Source organism: Prenolepis imparis, unplaced genomic scaffold (assembly GCF_030444845.1).
Source record: "Prenolepis imparis isolate NDT839.2.m4 unplaced genomic scaffold, iyPreImpa1.0 SCAF_9, whole genome shotgun sequence".
Taxonomy (NCBI): domain Eukaryota; kingdom Metazoa; phylum Arthropoda; class Insecta; order Hymenoptera; family Formicidae; genus Prenolepis; species Prenolepis imparis.
Window position 1 is genome coordinate 10279202 of NW_028141167.1, and position 22967 is coordinate 10302168.

The following is a 22967-nucleotide window of genomic DNA, read 5'->3' on the forward strand; positions in this document are numbered from 1 at the left end:
TTTCTTTTCAGAAAATTATAGCAAACAGACCTGCATTAGGTGTCTTTCCGGGAAAAGATTGGCCTAACAGATTACGAAATATTTTGCTCAACAAGGAGGTATCTAATAAAAACCTATTTTAACTATAACTTACCTTAAATCACGCTGCTTGAATCGAAATTATTATTCTGAACAGGTTGCTCCATCCGGATTATCGCATCTCACAACAATGATGTGCGGTTCTTGTTCTAATGAAAATGCTTTCAAAAATATCTTTATTTGGTACGCTGAGAAACAAAGACAAGGAAAGCCATTCACAAAAGATGAGATAGAATCATGCATGATAAATCAAATTCCTGGTTCGCCGCGATACTCTATTATGTCTTTTAAAGGTGCGATATATTAATAGAGCAAATCTAGATCTAATTATAAATGTTCTGTACGAAATATTTGACATCGGTAGGTGGTTTTCATGGAAGAACCTTAGGCTGTCTTTCAACGACTCACAGTAAATACATTCACAAAATTGATATACCAGCTTTCGACTGGCCTATCGCCTCCTTTCCAGAGTACAAATATCCTTTAGAAGATAACGTCCGAGAAAATGAGAGGGAAGATAAACGTTGCCTTGCAGAGGTATCGTTCAATCATAATTCTTAAGCATCTTTCTGAGTTTATCGTATGCGAGAGAAAATTTTTAAAACTCTGACGGACATTTCAGATCGAAGAATTATTCGAAAAGTACAAAAACGAAAAGAAGATACCAGTGGCTGGTGTGATAATCGAACCTATTCAATCAGAAGGCGGTGACAACCACGCGTCGCCGGAATTTTTTCAGGAACTTCAACGCATAACACGAAAGGTAAATTAGCAGCTTACGAGGTAATTATATCTCTCAGCTTGCATTAAGAAGGATGTTATGATCTTGCATTAAAATATTATTAGCATGGAGCAGCGTTACTTATCGATGAAGTCCAGACTGGTGGCGGACCAACGGGAAAAATGTGGTGTCACGAGCATTTCAATTTAGATTCTTCACCAGACGTGGTGACTTTTAGCAAGAAAATGCAATTAGGCGGTTATTTTCACTCGGAAGATTTCAAGTAAAAATTTTTTATGACAAAAACGATAACGTATTAAAGACCATTAACGATTAATTGCTCGTTGCGCTTTTTTTGCAGACCGAAACAATCGTATCGTGTGTTCAATACTTGGATGGGTGATCCAAGTAAATTGATACTGCTCGAAGCGATCTTGAAAATCATCAAGAAGGAGAATCTCTTGGATAAGGTCACTTACGTTGGCAACTATATCTTAAAACATTTGATGGATATACAAAAGGAGCATTCCAGTATAATTAACTCGATACGTGGACGTGGAACTTTTATAGCGTTTAATTGTACTTCGCTTGAAATGCGAGACACCATCATTAAGAGACTTACAGCCAAAGGTAAGGTGATATCGTAACATAAAATGTAAATACTGAGAATATCACTCGAATTTTATTCAAGTTTTCTGTATTCTTGTTAGGTATTCAGGTAGGTGGTTGTGGTAACCAAGCTATACGACTGAGGCCTGCGTTAACTTTCACAGAACGTCATGCTGATATATTTTTGGATGCGCTTCGTTCTGTACTAAAGGAATAAGGGTAAACTTTACGATTCTTCGTGTCTTTCAAATCAAATGTCTTCCAAATTAAATGTCTTCCAAATCAGATGTCTTGTATTAAATAATGGTTACGGAGATGTGTCGCGATGTGTATGGAGTTAAAAAGATATTCATTATTTTTATATGGCAGTTGCATTATGAGGCTGACATAACTTAAAAAAAAATGATGAAGTAGTACAAAACTGCAGTGAGAATGTATTATCTGGCAACTCTAGAATTGATTAATATTTTTATTGTATAGGATCTAAATTGTTATCGATTATTTAAACATTTCGTACAGTAACTACAGTACTTCATATAGTACTTCTGTAATTTAAAAAAAGATGCTTAAAATTATGCACAGTTAACAATTAATTATTACTTATACGCAACTTATACGCGACTTTGTTCTTTCGCTTTTATTTATTTCATTAATCGATACTTGACGTAGCCGGATAATTTGTTGTGCAATCATAAAATGTCTTCCGAAAAACTGCCAATAAAAAGTGTTGAGCTATATTCTGTGTGTTGCTGATAAATTCCAATATTATTTATCTCAACATTTTCCTGAATATATCGTAAATCCTGTGTTATTAAAATATCCATATTTCCGATGATGACTCTTGTAAGTCTTTCTATTCTTATCTTACAAAGAAATAAGAGCACAGAAACAAAACCATATGTAAAATATCTAAATTCTGATTATTGTAAATACATATTTATTTTCATTTTAAAATCAACTGAGTACATCGATACTTGTAGTACTCGATATTTTAATTAATTTGCAATTTTAAGTCGAGGAACGATACGAAAACAGAACTTTCTCTGAGCAGAAACTGCTATAAACTCTCGTTCCCCCTTCTCCAGAATTGTCAGCTCTTTGCGTTAGGTAAACGTGCGCTATCAGTGCATATCAGTGGTCAGTACGACATTATCTCTTTCGCAGAGAACATCACGGAGAATAGCCATTGTATCCTCTCATCTCGAACGAAGATGATCGTTAACAAGTGTCATCGTGCACTGAATGCACGGACTTCGCTTCGACAGCTGTTAAACGGTATTTACTTTAATAACGGTATTTAATTCGTGTACCTTCCGTTATCGAACTTTAATATAAATTGACACAGAGATCATAGAAGCTGATCAGATGGAGATGCCGCTTGACACATTGCGGATGTTATACAATATAAATCATAACAAAATCTATAAAATTTATTATATAAATTTCAATTTCAGGTACTTGTTGCTTTAAAGTTCTATATGCAGAACAGCGATCACAAAATATTAAAAATATCAGCAGAATCATTATATATTGATTCTTGTTGTATCTCTCTCTCTTTGATATTTTTGACATTATATCTTTAGTACATAACATGTTTGCGCGTATCATTTATCTCGATGTATTTATCGTTATCTTATCTAAAATTTCATTTATATAAAAAACAATATTTAATTTTGTAGATATTTTCGTGTCAATCTTGAATTTTGCAATACTAATTTTAAATTACACTATATGCAATTTCAGAATTCTAAAAACAGAACAAACAGAATTCTCCAAAAATTAAAATTTTAATTGATGTAATAAATAAACTCATGGATGATTATTATAGTAAAGTTTAATTAAAAATATAAACTTCTAACGCTTAATATTAATGATTTTATCTTAATAGAATTAATAGATATTAATACGTAAATATTCGTATTTATAGATTTTGTTATGATCGACGTAACATAAATGAACACCAAATATATCATTGAATATCGAAAATTTGCTTCCTTTTAAAATAATTTCAATATTTGAAAGTTTTTATTTCTGAATATTCTTTGACATAGAGAAAGAGATATTATATCATCTCTACATTTCTTATTTTTATTTTGTGTTATACATTGTCGCTCGTATCTTGTATCTCACACCATTGTAACAAAATGATTCACGAGGGGTTAAAATGCAAAATTGCTGTAATATGTCAACCAATCATTTTTAACTGGTGTCAATAAAGCTAATCGTCAGAGCTGTTGAACAAATCAGCGAGTTAAATTGTCGTCCTGCATGTAAACATCCAGCAATCTGTGTAGACATGGCAAGATCAAAAATATAGAGAGAAATACATACATTTATATAGAAAAATAAGAGAATGTAGATGCTAAAAAAGAATAAGAATATATAATATCACTACAGGCGTTGCAATAACGTGGAAGAGATGCTTGAGTAGTTCAGTGTCGAGAGAACCAGAAAAGCCAGCGGTTACAACGGAAATACCGGGTCCACGATCGCGCAGCTTGTTACAAGAATTAAATACGATGCAAGTATGTCACTATTAATCTAAAACAGCAATAAAATATAATCATATAATTTAACTTATAAATATGCTTTTAAAGCTGAGCCTTGAATTTCTATTCAAAATATATTTAAATCGCTATTTCAGAATAGCGATTTAAATATATTTTAATATTGCTGAATATATCTATATATATAGAATTAAAGCTTATATATACATTGATAATAATATATAATATTTTGTAAATATGTTCAGCAAAAATGAAATAAGTTACAATGTTGAAATCTGTGACTTTAGCAAGCATCTTCCGTACAATTCTTCGCAGACTACGAGAACTCTTCCGGTAATTACATAATAGATGTAGACGGAAACGCGTTGCTGGACGTTTATATGCAAATCTCGACAATGCCCTTAGGATACAATCATCCGGCGATGCTGAAGGCTCTTGCCGATCCCGTTAATCAAGTGAGTAATATAAAACCGCTCCATCGCAAAACATGAGATTTTTTCCATACATACGTGTACAATTAGCATGCTAATCTTTTCCACAAAATACCACATTTAAATTATAAATCTACATCACTCTTACAGTACACTTGATAAGCTTTCAATAATTAAATTTTCTTAGAATATCTTACAAAAATTATTTTGTCAATGTTAGAACTATATAAAAAATATTTAATTCTTGTTTTTCTTTTTTTTTTCCAGAAAATAATAGCAAATAGACCTGCGTTAGGATCCTTTCCGGGAAAAGATTGGCCTAACAGATTAAGAAATATTCTACTTAAAAAGGAGGTATCTGATAAACGTTTCAACTATAATTTATTTTCCGTACATTTAATTGTTTGATTTTAATTGTTCGAAATTATTACTGTCGACAGGTTGCTCCACCAGGATTATCACACATTGCAACAATGATGTGCGGTTCTTGTTCTAATGAAAATGCTTTTAAAAACATCTTTATTTGGTATGCCCAGAAACAAAGACAAGGTAAACCATTCACGAAAGAAGAGCTGGAGACATGTATGATCAATCAAATCCCTGGTTCGCCACGATACTCCATTATGTCCTTTAAAGGTACAATATAAATCAATCAATCAATTGTGCAAGAGCAAGTCTTGTTACTTATAAATTATTTCATATCGATAGGTAGTTTCCATGGAAGAACTTTAGCTTGTCTCTCTACGACTCACAGCAAGTACATTCACAAAATAGATGTACCAGCCTTCGACTGGCCCATCGCCTCCTTTCCAGAATACAAATATCCTTCGGATGAGAATGTGCGAGAAAATCAGAAGGAAGATAAACGTTGCCTCGCAGAGGTATAATTATATATATTTTTATATAATTATATATATATCTATAATTGATCACAATTATTTTAAATAGCTTTATGAATTTTTACACATAAGAAAAGATCTTTCAAATTTAACAAATATTTCAGGTCGAAGAATTATTTGAAAAATACAAAAACGAAAAGAAGGTACCAGTGGCTGGTGTGATAATCGAACCCATTCAATCAGAAGGTGGTGACAATCACGCGTCGCCGGAATTCTTTCAGGAACTTCAACGGATAACGCAAATGGTGAAGTATAGCTCATTAGACAATTATATCTCACAATCAGCTTGCGTTAAAAAGAATGTTTTGATTTTTTTACGTTAAAATATTTCAGCACGGAGCAGCATTGCTTATCGATGAAGTCCAGACTGGTGGTGGACCAACGGGAAAAATGTGGTGTCACGAACATTTCAAATTAGATAGCCCACCAGACGTGATGACTTTTAGCAAGAAAATGCAATTAGGCGGTTATTATCATTCGGACGATTTGAAGTAAATTTTTTGTCAATTTCATGTCAAAAACATTAATATTAAAAAATTATTAACAATTAATTGTGCACTGCACATGGCAGGCCGAAATTACCGTATCGCATATTTAATACTTGGATGGGCGATCCAAGTAAAGTGATACTGCTCGAAGCGATCTTGGAGATCATCAAGAAGGAGAATCTCTTGGATAGAGTTACGCGCGTTGGTGATTATATTCTAAAGCATTTAACAAACGTACAAAACGATCATTCCAGTGTCATTAGCGCAGTGCGTGGACGTGGAACTTTCATAGCGTTTAATTGCGCCTCTCCTGAAATGCGAGATACAATCATCAAAAAACTTGCAACTAAAGGTGTGTGATCGTAACGTAAAATGTAAACGTCAAGAATATCTCCTAGGTTTTCATATTTGTATTTATGTTTTTAGGTATCATAGCAGGTGGATGTGGCAATCAGGCTGTGCGATTCAGGCCTGCATTAACTTTTACAGAGCATCATGCTGATATATTTTTGGATGCGCTTCGATCTGTCCTAAAATAATAAAGGTAAATTGAACGGTATACTGTGTTCTTTAAATCAGACATCTTTAGAATCGATGTATTGCGATGTATGTGTACAAAAATATTTATTAGTTTTATATACTTTATATTCTTATATGAATTAGAAGCATAAAATAACTTTATATAGAAATGACAAGTGATGAATTAATAATACTACGACTCTTATATCAATTTAATTATTTTTTATTAATGTGTATGTGTGTATGTATGATACACATACAGACACACACAGACATATTAATCCATGCATATACATATACAATGCATATAAAATGTTTCAAAAAAATATGCAACAATTAAGCAAGAATGTATTCTTTGATTATTCTGGAATTCACTGAGCGATATTTTTACTATGTAAGAATATAAATTATGTCGATTATTTAAACATTTCATATTTTGTACAATATTTCGCTATAATTTAGAAAAGATAATATAAAATAATGGTAAATTAACACTTAATTATTATAGCTTATTCGTTTTTGTTCGCTATTATTTATTTGACGTTATTATTAATTATTTTATTGACCGACTTGGTAGCTAGAAAGTTTATTGCACAATAATAAATTGTTTTTCGAAAAAAAACTGTTAATAAAAAATGTTTAAAGTGTGTTCTATTGTCGATAAGTTGCAATATCACTCATCTTGACATTTTCCTGAGTATCTCAGCAAAATGCCCATATTCCCGATGATGACTCTTCTGTGTCATGTAAGCTTTCGTTCTCATCTAAAAAAAATTCACGAAATAATTAAAGAGCGCACGGTAGCACAAAATTATGCATAAAATCCTGATTATTGCAAATATATATTTACTGTCACTTTAGGATCCACTGAACCATGTCGTTGTGATAAGTTCCACAAATTTACAGCCATGTTTGCCAATGCAGGATCTCGTAAATCTGCACGAATAACAAAGCAATTAAACAGCTCAAGTGCCAGAGCCGACTGTTTATCGAATTGCTCTGTGGATCCAAGATACTTTAGATGATTTAAGATTTCCTCGACGATCTTGGAACAAATTTTATTGACTTCGCCAATAAATTTCTGATCCGATCCATATAATTTATCATTTGAATCAACCTAAAATGCCATATCATGTAATGTGTTACAATTAGTTTCTCATTTTAATTTCTCTAACTTTAGAAGAAATAAAATGTTGCGATTATTTACTTGTCTCTTTAAATGTACAAAAGCATAAAATTACCTTGTCGATATGATAAGGATAATTTTCCTGTGCTACCGTTGAGAGAAGATCAAGTACACGTAAATACAAATATGGCTTGATTAAGGTATTCTCTTCGAAACAACGTTGAACTGCATTTAGCAAACCTCTCATTAAATACAAGACGCCGTGCTCTGGGCTATCCTAATATAGCAGAGCAATCTCTCAATTATAAAATCAACATATAACACGTGGATGTACGTACCGGAACTACCAACAATGTTGACAAGAAATTCGACAAGTATGAGAGCAAGTATGGCTGCGAACTTTTCTGTCTTCCATCGATATCAATGGTTTTTGGCATTTCGGGAACTAAACTCAAGGCGGCTTTGAAGCAGGCATCGGCTGAAAAATGCCCGTTTACATACATAAGATAACAAAAGATGAAGAAAGCAATATATTAAATATTAGAAAGATTAATTTGTCTCGCACCTTGACCTAGACATTGATTCAAGAGAGCGACTTGTCCGGATAAAAGATATAATTGAAGACGCGTGTGGACTAAAGTTAACGATGGTATAGTGATGAAACAGAACGCTGCACAGGCACGTACAAACGCCGATGTTCTCCTCGTGTGATGACCGCGTACTATCTTTCTAGTATCTACTGATAATCTATTTACACACTAAACATAAATACAGAAAATTACTGTATAATCAATATATAAATTAGAAATGTAAAATAGAGAGGACAATCTAGTAAAATATATACCTGTACAAGTTGTATATGAACACTGTCAAGATTAGGAAACGCCGCCCTAGCTTCTGCATAGAAGCTAAGCTGCTTCTCAAAATCACGACCATAATCTACTCGTTGCACCAAGCCGCATATTAATTGTCCAATCTGTCGTTTCTCATCTTCGACAGTCAAAGCACTGCATAGATTTATTAAATTGTATTTATTTATTAAAATTTATAGAAATTTAATTTAATAAATTTATTTAATAAATTTTAGCAATTAGAATAAAATTTACAAAAATAAATTGACATACCTAACAGAGTCATGCATAATCCTTGCGATAAACATGAGAGCGTTTATAATAATAGGATCTGTAATGGGTCCATTCTGCGCACTCAATCCTTCTATAACAGTTTTACAAACCTCAACCTTAATACTTTCCTTGTGAAACAAATCAATTAGAGGCAAAAAATTATCCTAAAATGTAAATGTGAAATAAATTTTTAATTCAATATTTTAAAATGGTTTGATAAATACGAATAATATAAACGAATGATTAAAGTGCACACGTTACCATAGCAAGCAGTGACTCAAAATCTTGCGTGTGACTAACTATCTTCTCAACAATATTTTGCAATTGCGGATAATAGTTTTCGAAAGCTTTGTTTGGCCGTAGATGATCTATTATTTTACCAAAAAATAAATTGAGCTCATTTACCTGTAATACATGCATATTATAATAATCTAGCATTATTATATAATAATAAAGCATTATTATATAAACTTACAGAAAAATGTATAACAGTGAATTGAATCCAGATCTCGATGCAATGCATAAACTTGTTAGGGTCTGTGAGATCCGTTATATATTTCCATATTATGTTAAGCACTGATTGACAGTCTTCTTTCGGAGGAGATTCTCGCACAAGACACTCTCCTAAACTTCTATACAGTAAATATTGAGGATACCCTGTCAATTGTTGAAAAAAAATTAACACCTTTTCAATTAAATATATATATCGTTATATTTATCGCTTAATCTTTTAATCTCAATACCATCGTCTTCGCTCGCTACTATTAAATTTACAAAGTCCATAGCACGTGCGGCAATATACGTAGGTTTAAATGCAGTCAATACTGTATTCAATAATAATAATCTGAAAAAAGTTTTATATATGTATAAAGGCAACTAAAAGCGAAATTTTAAGGATGAATAAAAAATATTTAAAATTTTTATTTACCCATTCTCTTGTTTTTTACAGCGAGACAAAACTTCCTCGAGAAGACTCTCAGGCGATGTTACCACCAAAACTTGTACGATCCAATCCAACGCCGGCGAATAAAGATTCAAATAGGAATGTAGAGTGAGATTCTGCTTCGTTAATTCATTCTTCACAGCAGGTCCAAATAGCTGCTGGTAAGTAAAAAGAAAGCCGTAGAAATTCTCCCGTACAAACTCAAAATCTGATGTTTTGTTCAATGCCAATCCCATGCGACACAAGTAGCATCTCGCATAAACCGCTATCAATGGATTTCCTATTCCTCTTATCATATGAGTTATACGTAATAGAGCAGTATTAAATTCGCTGAAACAAAATATAATCGTAATTTTAATAGTTTAGACTTTTTCACGATATTACAAGTGAGAGAATCTTACCTTGTTGTTAGAAAACTGTAAGATTTTATTATCGCCATTTCTACATACAAACGAGGCACTAGTTCACGTATAGATGCTATCTTGTAAAACCAATTACGACACGTTTCCTTTGCATTCTCAGGAACCATATCAGGCGTAAAATTGTCGGGTAAACTCGTAGGTACTTTACTTCCTGGTCTGAGAAAAAAAAATGTTACCATTAGCAACAAAATTCATTAACATAATGTGTGCGACAATGAAATAAAAAAAATATAAAATACATGCAACTTTAAAAAATAAGAATCTTTTTGTATGATAATTACTTGTAGTACTCAGCCTTTATTTTCAATCTTTCATATACAAGCTTTCCAAAGATATCCAATATATCAGTGATGAGAACAAACTTGCTTGGATAGAAAGCCATTACAGATGTATCTACTAACAATTTGGCACACTAAAAAATCATTTGATATTAATTCCATTTGATATATATTCCCTTATTCATAAGCTTTATATATATTATAAACGTTAAATAACGAAATAAGAACCTGTATTGCAATTTTGAGCGCCTTTACTCTTTGATCGGAATGCCATGCTTGTACTAGTTCATTATTTAATTGCTCGATTCGCGCAGTATACTGCTGCTGTGATAAGTCCAACATTTGTCGTACAGGACTTTCCTCAAAATCATCCAATTGCTCCAATCGCGTTTTTACTTTGTCAACCATCGAGCCACTTGGCTGGACTTTCACTACAACTGTGATAAAAAACTATTATATATTTAAATTAAAAATTAGAATGTACATTTAAATTTCTATATTTAATTATTAAATAATATAGGTTTTTTCTCATAAAATTAAATTAAAACTATCTTGAAAAAGTAAGCACCTTTTTCTCCACCTGGTAAGAAGCTAGTAACGATTGATAGTTTTTCAGAAGTTGTGTATTTACTTAATATAGCAGACCGTCTAACAGACCATGGTTCAACCAATTCTTCTGCAGTATCTTTCAGTTTTTTACTAACAAGTACAACATTAGAATAATCCCACTACAACATAAATAATAAATATGTAAAAATTATCAAATATTTATAGAAGTATCAAAAGATTATATATATTACTTCATCTGCAGCCATTTTGGAAAGAGGATCAAGTTCTTCTCGAGCAAACTGTGTAAGAGGATCAGAACCATCCAAGGAAGGATGGCTTAGCAATGGATCGCTCAATGGATTCGTAGGAACCGGTGTGTGTGTTGGTGTTGATACTCCGGTGGAGGAACTGGTACTTGTACTTCGTAATGCATTGCGTCTAGTTGAGTTGCGTCCATCAATTAACTATATAAAAAAAGAAACACAAAATTCTTACTTAAAAAATTATAATTTAATCTATAATATTAAAGAGATGCATTTAAGCAAAGATATATATATATATTCTAATACTAAAATTAAATCTTACAGTGATTACAACTGGTTTCAAAGGATGATCTATAACTTCCTCTAGATTTGCAAACTTTACAGTTCCATACTTGATAGGTTTTGAGATCCTATAACAAAGATTTTTCTATAATATAAAAAATCATTAAAGCATACTCATGCATGTTCTTGTGCTCGTGTTTTGTGAGATCAAAGAGATTAAATATATCAAAATGATATAAAGTAACAACACAGATATTTTGATATAAATAAATTGTGCCCTGTACCACTCTATCTCTGTCATATTTGAATTCCCTGAAATATTTTTTCTAAATGACAATATAATCTGTTATAACAATGTATCGCAATTCATTATGCGGCTTCCAAATTTGACATTAGAAAATACACTCGCGGAGTCGAGCCAAATGTCAAATAACTTTCGACTCTGTTTTCACGTAAAGTATCACATGATACATCTCATTCGTCGCGCTCATTGGTTGCCTAAATAAGGAACTTGGGTTTGTTCTTTTTAGCTGCACTGATGAACTTACTAGTGCACCAGTGCAGCTAAAAAGAACAAACCTCTTGTAAAGATTTCTTCGAACCCTGTTATTTCATAAGCTTCCATTCATATAATTATTTAATTAATGACGCAACGTAAAAAGTTATTTTCAACATCGGAATATATATATATATATCTTTCGCGTCTCTCGAAATCTTTAAACTATAATTAATGGAGATTGGCGTAATCGGTGAATTTCAATTTGTAGATTGAACAGCTGTTATATCTCGCGAAATATGAAACGAAAGACAATTCTAACGAACCGCCAATTCGGCCTTAAATGTGTTTGAGGCAGCACCGACACCGTCCTCAATTTTAATATCGCAGTTTCGTTCTCTCCAGTTCTCTCTGCACGCTGTTGATCGCGCACGATTCGCGAAATTCGAAGATTTCCGCGAGGAAATTCGCGACACATCAGCCATGGACGATGTTCTCGAGAGCTGGGAGCAAATAGAAGAATCCAGTGTAAGATACCTGCGTCTGAATTTTCGTTATCCAAATTAAACGACGAACGATATAATCTCGTGTTAACCTATATCCATGCACGCGCGAATTCCTTCGTGTGCAAAGTTTTTTGGAACGCGACGAGAAAATTCTTTCCTGTCTACTAAGATGCTTCTATCGTTTCACTATTATATTTGTATTTTTATTTTATTTTATTTTATTTTATTTTATTTTTTTGGCAGATTGCAGTAGTAATAGTTCACATTACCATAAGGATACATTCTTGTTTGGAACATGTAAAGTTGTTGAGCTTGCGTACAATCAATTTTTTTCCTTAATAAGTCAATACATTCTCAGTCGAATTTATCGCTCCATTATTTTTGGAAATTATTTATTGTTGCATGTTATACAAAAAAATAACGTAAAATCATAATGGATTTTAGACTCTCGATAAAAGATTGGAGGCCCTTCAATTGGACGCAGTAGATGAAGAGATAGAATCTTCTAGGTAGGCTTAGACAAACATTTTTTACATTCTCTTTTGCTTTATTCTTTTGTCAGAGTCATTAAACATTATATATATATTTCTAATATGCAATTTGATACCATGTATCATACGTATGTTATTACTTATGAAATAACTTTTTGTACAGGTCTAGTAACGACACAAACACGAGAATGATTATTTTGGGAGATGATGGTATCAGATCTCAGTATGTACCTCCAAAGCCCATGGTAAAGATATTGAAGAGACCAACTAGAGATTCACGTGGAAGTGGTGACGGGCCACTAAATGACGATAAACCTAAGCAACCTATCAAAACTTTGAAACAGGTATGCGACATTGTTTCGTTTAAGTTACTACTTGTCCTATTGAACACATAAAAAGATAACAAATTATTTCAGAGAGAGCAAGAATATGCAGAGGCTCGGAGAAGGATTTTGGGAGAGGAAAAAAGTCCGGAAGAAAAAATGATCCAGGAAGTCAACAGAATTCAGTCAAAGTCGAGCGCACCAAATGGCAACAACTATCCTAGCAATGTAGTTCGCATGCCTGCTGGCCCGGACGGTACTCGAGGCTTCAACGTACGCAGGTAGCGCGTCTTCCAATCGACTTTTTTCACCCACCTTTTTCCTATTCTCCTTACTCACGGGAAAGGAGAACGGCTATGAGGCCGATCGGAACAATTTTGCACTCCGAACAGAGTGTAAAACAGTTTTGCACTCCGAACAGAGTGTAAAACTGAGAAGAGAACAGAGAGAGAATGGAAGATCTTCAAAGTTCTATCCCGAAAGTCACCATGCGTATGTGGACACAGGAATCAAGAGAGAATGGACTTATCGAAGCAAAGATGTACATGTAAGAGAAAAGGATAATTATATATATATAAACATATATATATATAATTATCCTTTTCTCTGTAAATGTAAAAGAAAAGGATAATTATATATATATATATGTATATATATATATATAAATAAACCAGAGTTACATCTCGAGCGATGCAATGGGACGGAGGCGTGGATTCGTCACATGCAAATAAAAATATTTGTTTGCATTATTCATAAACTTGTAAAATATTCAAAGTAAAAATCTAATGGATTGTGTAATAAGTACCCTTGAACCGTGTAATAAAAAACTCCCTGTGTATATATATATATATATATATATATATATACACACATACATATATAAGTGACAACAGTGTATGCAATATGCCGAGTGTTTTGTTATTAAATCAGATACTTTTAAATGAATCTTTTATGGCTTAATTAATAAGATATAAGTGTAAAAAATTATATATTTTTATAACTATATTGCAATCATTCATCTATATTACTCTTCTAGTACATATTTCTAAATCATGCTTAGAATAGTATGAGGGGATTAGAGCACGATGATGATTCATCGGAGTTATTTAAATAGTATCCCTCGAGATAACTGCATCATATATGTATATTTGACATCGATAATGTATCCAATATGAGATAAGCTTAAGGTTGATTTACATTAAATACACGTAGCATAGAATTTTTATGTAAAAAAAAAAAATATATATATATGTATGGATCTTTTGAAAAAAATGAAAGTTAAAATAGGATAAAATCGGGATATATTTTCAGAATTGAATCAAACAATATGAAAATATGTATCAGAAATTGGTTTACATCGCTTACGTTGGTAACCATTCCGCTATGCGATAACGAGATATATATATATGTGTGTGTGTATATGTATACGTAGTGGCCCATGTCAAATCGCGCGTGTCTGCCGCTCCATCGGCTCGTCTCTGTCGAGAAAGATATTTTTTGTAGTTCTGAAATGTGAAATCGGCGAATTGTCCGTAGGAAGAAGCATCTGGGACTTGGAAGTGCCGTGGCGTTGTTTTCAATCGGAGACGAAATAAGGATGGCGGAATCAAACGGGCCGATTCTTCACGTCATCGTCGTCGGGTTTCATCACAAAAAAGGCTGTCAGGTAAAACAATCTGTCGATTAACCTGCTTTCCAATTCCGCATTCGTTTCTGCCTTTCAATCACATCTTATCGCGCTAACGTAACGTTACTTTTCAGGTTGAATACTCGTTTCCACCTTTGGTGCCTGGCGCGCCTAACGAATGTCCCTTAGGATGGAAGTACCTGCCTACGCTCGCCCTACCCGATGGTTCTCACAACTACGACGAAGACACAGTCTATTTCCATTTACCTAGTCTCAACGATCCAAAACGCACGATATATGGCATTTCGTGTTTTCGACAAATACCAGTAGAGGTACGTAAAATGTATCTTGAGTGCTAAAACTAATTCAGTTTTAATTTTAATTGATTATCGAGTTGAAGTTCCTTTTTATTATGGTTACAGAAACTAAAAAATCGTACTTCTGATATAACAAGAGGCACCGTTCAAAAATCAGTGTGCGTGCTGAGTACTTTACCTTTGTATGGACACATTCAAGTAAAAATGGCTCTAATAACGCATGCATATTTTGATGAGGGAGATTTTAGTAAAGTGTCCTTATTAGAGGATACTTATCATCACCTTAATTCATGTATGAGTGGCGATAGTCAGATTCCGCCACAAATTTTTGTTGGTAATTATAAACAAATTTTTAATCAATGAAATTATATATAATTTAGGTTATAACCTACACTACTTATGATATTCATTTTGTTTATAGGTTTGTCTGCAAGAGATTTTATACTACAATTTCGTCATAAAGTATTGCTCTTATTTAAATTACTCTTGCTTGAAAAAAGGATAGTTTTTTATCAATCACCTGTACAGCCATTGTGCGCTACGATATTGACTCTATTGTCACTGTATCCTGGTATGATCGAGCATGGTCTTCAACAAGCAGCGTGTGTCAGGTATTACAATTGAAGTAAAAAATCTTCTCTCAAGATTGATCAATTGATTGAGTAATCCTTTATCTTTTCAGACCATCTAGGCCAATGTCTCCAATCCCGACTTTTGACGAAGAAGAAATCTCGACGAACAATGTCGATTCTAATTTATCGTCCACCTGTATTGTCAAAGATAATATATCTAAGGCGAACCATGAGCAGTGTAATGATAATAGCAATAGAAACTCCTTGTGCATCAACGATAACAAGACTATCGAATCCATGGAGGGCAAGTGCTTGGACGGGCTGCAACATACAACTCTGCAGAAAAATAACAACGATAATGAAAATCTTAATATGAAGGTCATCGAGATCGAGTCGGCGCAAGAATGCACGGAATCTTATTTGGAGGGGGGCAACTCCAAATACTCGCCACAGGCGAACGAAAACGTACACAGAGTGCATAGTGTAAACGCAATCACGTTGAACACGGGCGATACGGATAATAGTTTACCGCGCGACACGAGTAACGATGCGCTCTCCGATGCGAGATTAACGAACAACATCACGCAAATCGCGCATATTAATCCTGAATTATGCGGCCTACCTTTGGAGTTATTTACAAAGGTAATAATGCTTTTGACATTATTATATCTATTATACATATCAGAGTATTTTACATATTGTAAAAAAAATATACTTGTTCTAGGGATATCTCTGCTTGCCTTATCTGTCTCTACCTTATTTGGATCTCTTGGGAGATGTGAATGTTAGAGGATATATAGTGGGTGCTACAAATGTGTTGTTTAAACAAAAGAAGCAGCTTATTGATGTGCTAGTTGAAGTAAGCGTAAAAGAATTACATAAAAAATTTTATATTTTTTAATTGAAATTGAATTATTATATATAAATTATTTTATATATTATAATTAATTATTTTATTATTTTATATTAATTATTTTATTGAATTATATATTAATGAATTAAATACAAACGATTTTGACTTGTAATTTTTTGTATTACTTAAAGGTTGAAAATACGCGGATAGAGGCAACTGATCCCGAACTGAGACGACAGCTGCATCTTACTACCGAGGACTTGAGATTCGCCGATTACGTTGTGAGGCACGTGGCCGAACCTCGGAAGGATATCTTTCTGGATGGAGTAGGATGGGAAGGTGGCGACGAGTGGATCAGAACGCAGTTTCGAGTGTACCTGTTGAGCATGCTGCGTACCTCTATGCAGCAGGACACCCGTCAGTCGGATCATTATAACGCAGCGTTTGTGTCCGCGTGGCGTGCTACGAACAACTATAAGGCGTGGTGCAACGCGAGTAAATCGGAGATACTCAATGTCGAGCCTGGTCATCCCTTTGCTGGTCAGCTGTCAGTGCAAGATATGAAACTACGCTTGTCACAGTAAGTAAGATCTTATATAAAATATGAGAATATTTTCAATTTGCAATGTGTGCTCTATACTTATTTTATTTCTAATTAATTGTAAGATATGGAAAATAAAAATCTATTTCATATGTTTTGCAGTACGATGCAAAATACAGAAAGCGGAAGGAAGTTGAATCAAGCAATGGCATCGACTGGACGCGCAGTGGCGACTACCGGAAAAGCCGTAGGTAAGTACACAATTTACTGATTTAAATACAAGTTGGTTTAAAAAAAATACAATAATATATAGAAAGTATTTAAATATATATACACATTATGCATTTACATCCAATTATTTTTCTCATACATTGAAAAAATTAGACATTAATATGTTTAGGAAGAAAGGTAATATAATTAAAAGTTGATGTATTATATTCTCTTGTTTAAATTTGTTTAATATTTATAATTATTGTATTGAAATTGTTTAATCGTAAATATTATCAGAGCGTCTGTGTGTGTGTCTAAATTAATCTAATGCGGTCGGAATATTATTTGCGTGCGTATATTACTTTTGAAACTAATAATGTACAAAGGGGGAGCGTTATCACAAGCGAAAGGGGCATTCTCGAACTGGTGGAGCACGCTAACGACAGTTCAGCCGGTCGATGAAGCAAAGATCGACAATCAAACGGCAAACAACCATCACACGGTATCCAACACCACGGACAAAGAGTCTATCGAAGACGAGGAAATGAACGTCTCCACTACCAATAACGCGGATATTGCCGTAGATTTTGATTAATATAAAATATATATTAATACAAGAACCGTGAACGATCGAAACTAAAAATGTAAAGGGCACCCGTGAAAAGCATAATTCATAACGTAAAGATACGTAAAATTGAAACAAAGAGTTTCTTGCAAGACACACTTAGGACATACTTGTTAAATGATCGGATTTTTTAAAAGATCTCAGTTTTAGCGAGAACTAAGAGAGACTAAAACCGCATATGTACAATAGACTTTATTAATGTGATATGCATCTTTATGGAGGAGAGATTCTTTAGATCTATAAGCTGCTGTGTGGGAAAGTACTAAAGCAAATTGCAAGCTAAAATATCTTGCTCGAGTGTAAGCTTTTGTAATTTTTTTTCGAATATTCTGTATATAATTTCCATATGATTTATATGCCCATAAAATATGTGATATAGTTTTTATTGCACAAACGATACAATCGTTACAATAGTTTTCAACATTGCATAATTAAGCAATGCTATATATATATATATAAATTTCTTAATTAATTATAATTCTTTACTAAGTAACGAAGCATTTTTTTTACAGAATGTATCGATCGTAAATCTTGCCCGCTCTTGACAAGAGCAATCGTGTATCTGGAAATATTATTCGTTTCGCGTTTATATATAGGAATACTCTCGCTTAAGAAGTACTTGTATTCTTTGTACATATAAAAATAGCATTATACTTACGCGTACATCTCGATTATTATTATTAAAGTAATCCTTTTTTCACGCTTCGCGTTCTATTTCAACGGTGTTATTTAATTTACTGCTCAGATAGGAGGAGTATAATAATCTCCTGTAGGAAAAGCATAAAGAAACATGGGAGGAAAATTTGGCATATATTTGACATATGTCAAATCACAGATTGTCGATCGTAATAAATCATTTCCATTTATAGGGTTTCAGTATTTTGTATTGTCGCGAATAGTGTGGATTATATATACGTAGAACGTATGGAAAGTTCGGAACTAGAACACAACCGGTATCCGACATAAACGTAAACATTGTACATTGTTCCATAATTCATTTCACTAGGGCTAATCCTGTTATTGACAATATTGCTACCTCCATTTATTGTCGAGATTACACCGTACGTATTAGTTTCGTATACGACATGAAGATATCTATACGATTCGATAGATCCAGTAATAGATCCAAACCGGACGGATAGTTGTTAAACTGAATCTGTATCCTCTGTATTCGGAATAAATTGTTAACTTTACGAAGATCGTGGACGATCATTCGTAGAACGAAGAGAGCTGCTGTTTTAGTCGTAGCAGAATTACGTTTTAATTAAACTTAGAGCACGTGTAGAGCATTTATAGCGCTACTAGTGTAGTCAGTTACGATAATATACGTATCCGATTAAGATAAGAAATTCTTTTCTTCGTTACAATATTCGTAGAGATATATAAAAAAAACACAATGTTTGTAACAATTATGTAATGATATTAATTTATTCGCTCCTTTTTGGAGCATGATACTTTACTCTATTTTTACACTACTTTTGTGTTAAACAAATTTCAAAATCAAACGGCCACATTTGGCGCTAAATGAACATGAAGCTTTTGTTAAAAATGTTATAAATGAAAAGTGATTATATATATATAAAATTCTAGAATTAGAAAATATATATATATATGTATATATTTTTAATTTCGTATAAATATAATTTTACAAATTTAATATATTAATTATATAATCACTCACACACACACATACACATTACAACGGAGTAGTATAAAGTTTTGATCTATGTTAGATTTGTCTTCAACCATTGTTTAATAAAAAGCGATATGTAGCAATTATATATTGAGCTGTTTATTTCGAAAATGATTAAATATCCAATCAAGAGTGGATATTTTATATTACTTAAATATATATTTAAAGATATATAACTAAAATATTTTTTTCAAAATAAACAGTTCACATGCCATAATCTAGTTTAAGTTATTTTAAGTATATCTTTGTGATATTCTCTCTCTCTCTCTCTTTTTTTAGTTTGTTACAACTCGAATGTTATATATCAATTTTTTTCTAAAAATTCGACATTTATACATATATTGTAGTATGTTTATTTATATAAGTATAGTGTGCCAAATGTGGAACGTATACATTTTTAGGTAAAGAATCGATGTATGGGCGAAATGTATTTTGCAATTTAAATGGCGCGATAAAAGTTTAAGTGGAAAAATGACCAAGCTAGTCAACAGAATGCGCATTAAAAACGTTTAACTTTATATAATGAGTTTTCCATTCTTTTAAAAATTGATTTTTTTTTATAATATATGTTTAGATAGATTTACAGTTTGACAATTAATTTTACTCTCGCATTGATTATATCTATAAAAAACTTAGGTAAAAAATATTTATTGTGAAAGATGTATGTAGATATTTTTATTTAGGATTATATTTATAATACGCACATTATGTATATATACATTCTTTTATTTATTATAAAACATTCTTTTTCATTAACTGTCACAAGACTTCTAACGTAATTTTATTTTCAATATTTTTTTATAATTCTTTCAAGATTTTTTCTCTCTTTATAAAATTACAAATGTAAAATATGTAATGTGCTCTATATGTACAACTAAAATGTAAATGCTATTTAACTCTTGAAACTTATTGAAACAAAAAAAGTGACAGACGAATGAAATAATAAAATGATTCGACGATGCTTGCACAGCTTTAGATGTTACATTATCGCGAGAGAAAGTTATTTAAGGCCAATTTCCTGTTGGATAATTGAATATGTTTTTTATATTTATAACACAAGTTTTTGTACAGCTTGTCAAGATGTAAAGAGTTAAAGCGTCGTAATCAGAAACATTTTACTTATACTGTATTATACTCTATTGTATAATCGTAGTACCGTGTCATTTGTCAAAATATTAAGAAGAAATAATATATCCAATTCTGAATGTGTCACGTAGTTCTTTATATATAATAGGTATATATGGGTTGTGTTATGTATATATTTATTAGACTTACATTTATATTATATTATATATTTTTATCAAAGTATATGTGCCACGTGATTTTGACAGATCGACAATTTGACGTATCATTTTACGTAGATATCTTTTATATTTTGCATGCATGACTGTATTATATTATATTTAATGTAACGCGCTCGTGCCGAACGGCTGTGAACGCACCTTTAAAATCTCGCGGCTCGACGCGGAGAGCGGAACGGGGTGGCGGACGGCGGCAGAGAGCTAGTATAGGGAAACGAAAGCGAGAACCGGGGATGATCTCGCCGCGAGCCGTGACTGGTCGGCCGATGCGCCGCCGAATAAACATCGTAGCTCACCGATAATAGCCGAAGCGCCGTAAGGTGCCGCTCGGCTTGCGGGAGCGAGATAGATAGAGGAGGCCGTGCGAACGCCATGGTGTGTGGTGACTGGCTACGTCACTGTTGTCGTCGTCGTCGTTGCCGTTAAAAATTTCGCGAGTGTCGCGACGCGAAAAAGATATCCGGCCGCGTTTCCTCCTCCTCTCTCGACGAGGAGGTGTCGATCGCGATCGCGAGGAAGGTGAGAGCGAGAAAGGGACACAGAAAGAAAGAAAGACAGATAGATACACATATTATTCAAAGTGAGAGACGCGAAGTGAGTCTCGCGTCTCGCCGTTTTTAAAAGTCCCGTGTCGTATCCGCGGCGCGCGCGTGTCCACCGCGCGGAAGCACCGCTCCACCGTATCGTATCCCAAGCTCCCAGCATATCGGACCGATTCCGTTCCGTTCCGCGCCGAGCCGCCGCGCCGTGCGGTGCAGTGTGTCACGTACGAGGCCGCGTGCGCGCGCGCTCGCGTGTGTAGCGCGAGTGCCCCTTCTGTATACGTGTGTATGTGCGTGTGTTTGCGCTTCTGTGTACGTCGAGAGGAGAGTGCGTTACGGTTCCTACGAGGTGAGCTTTTTAGTACGAGTACTGTCGGGCGAGAGTGTGGCCGCGTACCGGTATCTCTAGGGTCTCTCGCTCGTCGTGTCTTCGTTGTAGTCTTCGTCGTTGTAGTCGGTCGCGCCCGTCGTTCGATCGCCGTTAATCTCTCCTTGTAATCGTCCTTCCGTTGTTTCGTAGTGTCGTAGTTAACGGCCACGAGTGTAACGCGGTTTAGCGAATTAGCCCCGGGTGGCTCTCTTCGCGAAAGAGAAGTGCGCCATGAGAGAGAGGGATAAATCGGTGACTGGCGGGCGGCGGCCATCTTCCAGATGAGTTTTTCCTTCTTTCTTCCGATAAACCGAGCGCGCTATGTCGTGAGAGAGAGGAGCCAGAGGGAGCGAGAGAGATCGTAAGAGACCGATTGATAGACAGAGAGAGAGAGAGAGAGAGAGAGAGAGAGGGAAAGAGAAAAAGCGCGAGAGAAGGAAGGAAATTATATACGCGTTCTATCATGCAACGAGAGATGCGGTGAACGGCGCGTGCTGTTCGGCGGAGTCACGAAATTTCACGAGCGCGTGTCGCCGCTAACACAACCAGTTTTCGCTCGTGAGCGCGAGGAGGAGAAACAACCGCACGAGAGAGAGAGAGAGAGAGAGAGAGAGAGAGAGAGAGAGAGAGAGAGAGAGAGAGAAACAGAAACAGAAACGTATTAGGAAGTACGTTTGCGTTCTTTCACGCGTGCGAGAAAGAGAAGATCGGCAGAGAGAGAGAGAGAGAGAGAGAGAGAGAGGGAGGGACACACGGTGAAGCGAACCAGAGCGGAAGACGGAGAAAGAGACATACCGCTCGCGCGGGGGAAGAAAACGGAAGTCGTGCGGAGGTGAAGCGAACACGGAGAGGCGACCCCCTATTACCGCGCGTTTGTTCGTAATCGCGTCGTTTTCGCGAGCGTGAGAGAAGAAGGAGCGGAGAAGAAGGAAGAAAGAAGAAGGAAGAAAGAAGAAGGAAGAACGAGAAGAAGGAAAAAAAGAAGTGAGTCGCGTCTCTCGAGACATCGTCTGTCTCTACGATCCCGAGGAGTGCGTTGTCAGCGAATGAATCGATTACTCGTCGTGTGTAACCTCCAAGTCTCCGGCTGGACGTCGCGAGGAGACTGGGAGGCGGCCGGGAGGGAGAGAAGGCGATCCGAGCCATCGCCTTGTCGCCTTCGCGTTTCGTTTGCTTCTTCTCGCGCGTCTACTGAACCGAGTTTTTTATTTTTTTTATTTTTTATATTTTTTTTGCGAGCGTGTTGCTCGCGCTAGCACGT

The 22967-nt window shown here is 34.5% G+C and overlaps 5 protein-coding genes across 10 annotated transcripts in view; 4 read left to right on the forward strand and 1 right to left on the reverse strand.

The window, feature by feature from the left end:
• LOC145941269 (4-aminobutyrate aminotransferase, mitochondrial-like) overlaps positions 1–2145 on the forward strand; it is a 35574-nt gene extending 33429 nt beyond the window's left edge. For all 4 annotated transcript variants that reach the window (XM_083047304.1, XM_083047307.1, XM_083047303.1 and 1 more), the window contains 7 exons: positions 12–98; positions 176–371; positions 443–615; positions 701–841; positions 925–1082; positions 1161–1429; positions 1510–2145. In XM_083047304.1, the coding sequence (XP_082903430.1) occupies positions 12–98; positions 176–371; positions 443–615; positions 701–841; positions 925–1082; positions 1161–1429; positions 1510–1625 (1140 nt within the window). In that variant the 3' untranslated portion in view covers positions 1626–2145. The remainder of the gene's footprint in view (positions 1–11; positions 99–175; positions 372–442; positions 616–700; positions 842–924; positions 1083–1160; positions 1430–1509) is intronic.
• Positions 2146–2553: 408 nt separating this feature from the next.
• LOC145941274 (4-aminobutyrate aminotransferase, mitochondrial-like) lies at positions 2554–6457 on the forward strand. Its single transcript, XM_083047321.1, has 10 exons — positions 2554–2683; positions 3806–3933; positions 4203–4370; positions 4614–4700; positions 4787–4982; positions 5055–5227; positions 5350–5490; positions 5579–5736; positions 5817–6085; positions 6160–6457. The coding sequence occupies exons 1-10, from the start codon at positions 2620–2622 to the stop codon at positions 6270–6272; spliced, it is 1497 nt and encodes a 498-aa protein (XP_082903447.1). The 5' UTR covers positions 2554–2619; the 3' UTR covers positions 6273–6457.
• Positions 6458–6609: 152 nt separating this feature from the next.
• LOC145941268 (VPS35 endosomal protein-sorting factor-like) lies at positions 6610–11694 on the reverse strand. The gene is made up of 18 exons (XM_083047297.1): positions 11524–11694; positions 11280–11367; positions 10946–11158; positions 10714–10873; positions 10374–10582; positions 10149–10279; positions 9847–10023; positions 9431–9775; positions 9246–9346; positions 8978–9159; positions 8764–8907; positions 8503–8666; positions 8223–8385; positions 7944–8136; positions 7717–7856; positions 7494–7655; positions 7103–7369; positions 6610–7016 (listed from the first exon to the last, which is right to left on the reverse strand). The coding sequence occupies exons 1-18, from the start codon at positions 11538–11540 to the stop codon at positions 6930–6932; spliced, it is 2943 nt and encodes a 980-aa protein (XP_082903423.1). The 5' UTR covers positions 11541–11694; the 3' UTR covers positions 6610–6929.
• LOC145941271 (late secretory pathway protein AVL9 homolog) lies at positions 10994–22089 on the forward strand. Its single transcript, XM_083047309.1, has 14 exons — positions 10994–11105; positions 12007–12263; positions 12686–12750; positions 12896–13076; positions 13149–13336; positions 14592–14721; positions 14817–15014; positions 15105–15333; positions 15421–15610; positions 15682–16213; positions 16296–16430; positions 16616–17004; positions 17128–17216; positions 17562–22089. Exons 2-14 carry the CDS (start codon positions 12219–12221, stop codon positions 17768–17770), a joined length of 2580 nt encoding a protein of 859 aa, XP_082903435.1. The 5' UTR covers positions 10994–11105; positions 12007–12218; the 3' UTR covers positions 17771–22089.
• Tlk (Tousled-like kinase) overlaps positions 21594–22967 on the forward strand; it is a 43305-nt gene continuing 41931 nt past the window's right edge. For 2 of the 3 annotated variants that reach the window (XM_083047311.1, XM_083047313.1), the window contains exon 1: positions 21595–22690. The gene's annotated coding sequence lies outside the window, so the exon portion shown is untranslated. Of the gene's footprint in view, positions 22691–22967 lie in introns of all 3 variants that reach the window. The other variant, XM_083047310.1, reaches the window with a different exon arrangement.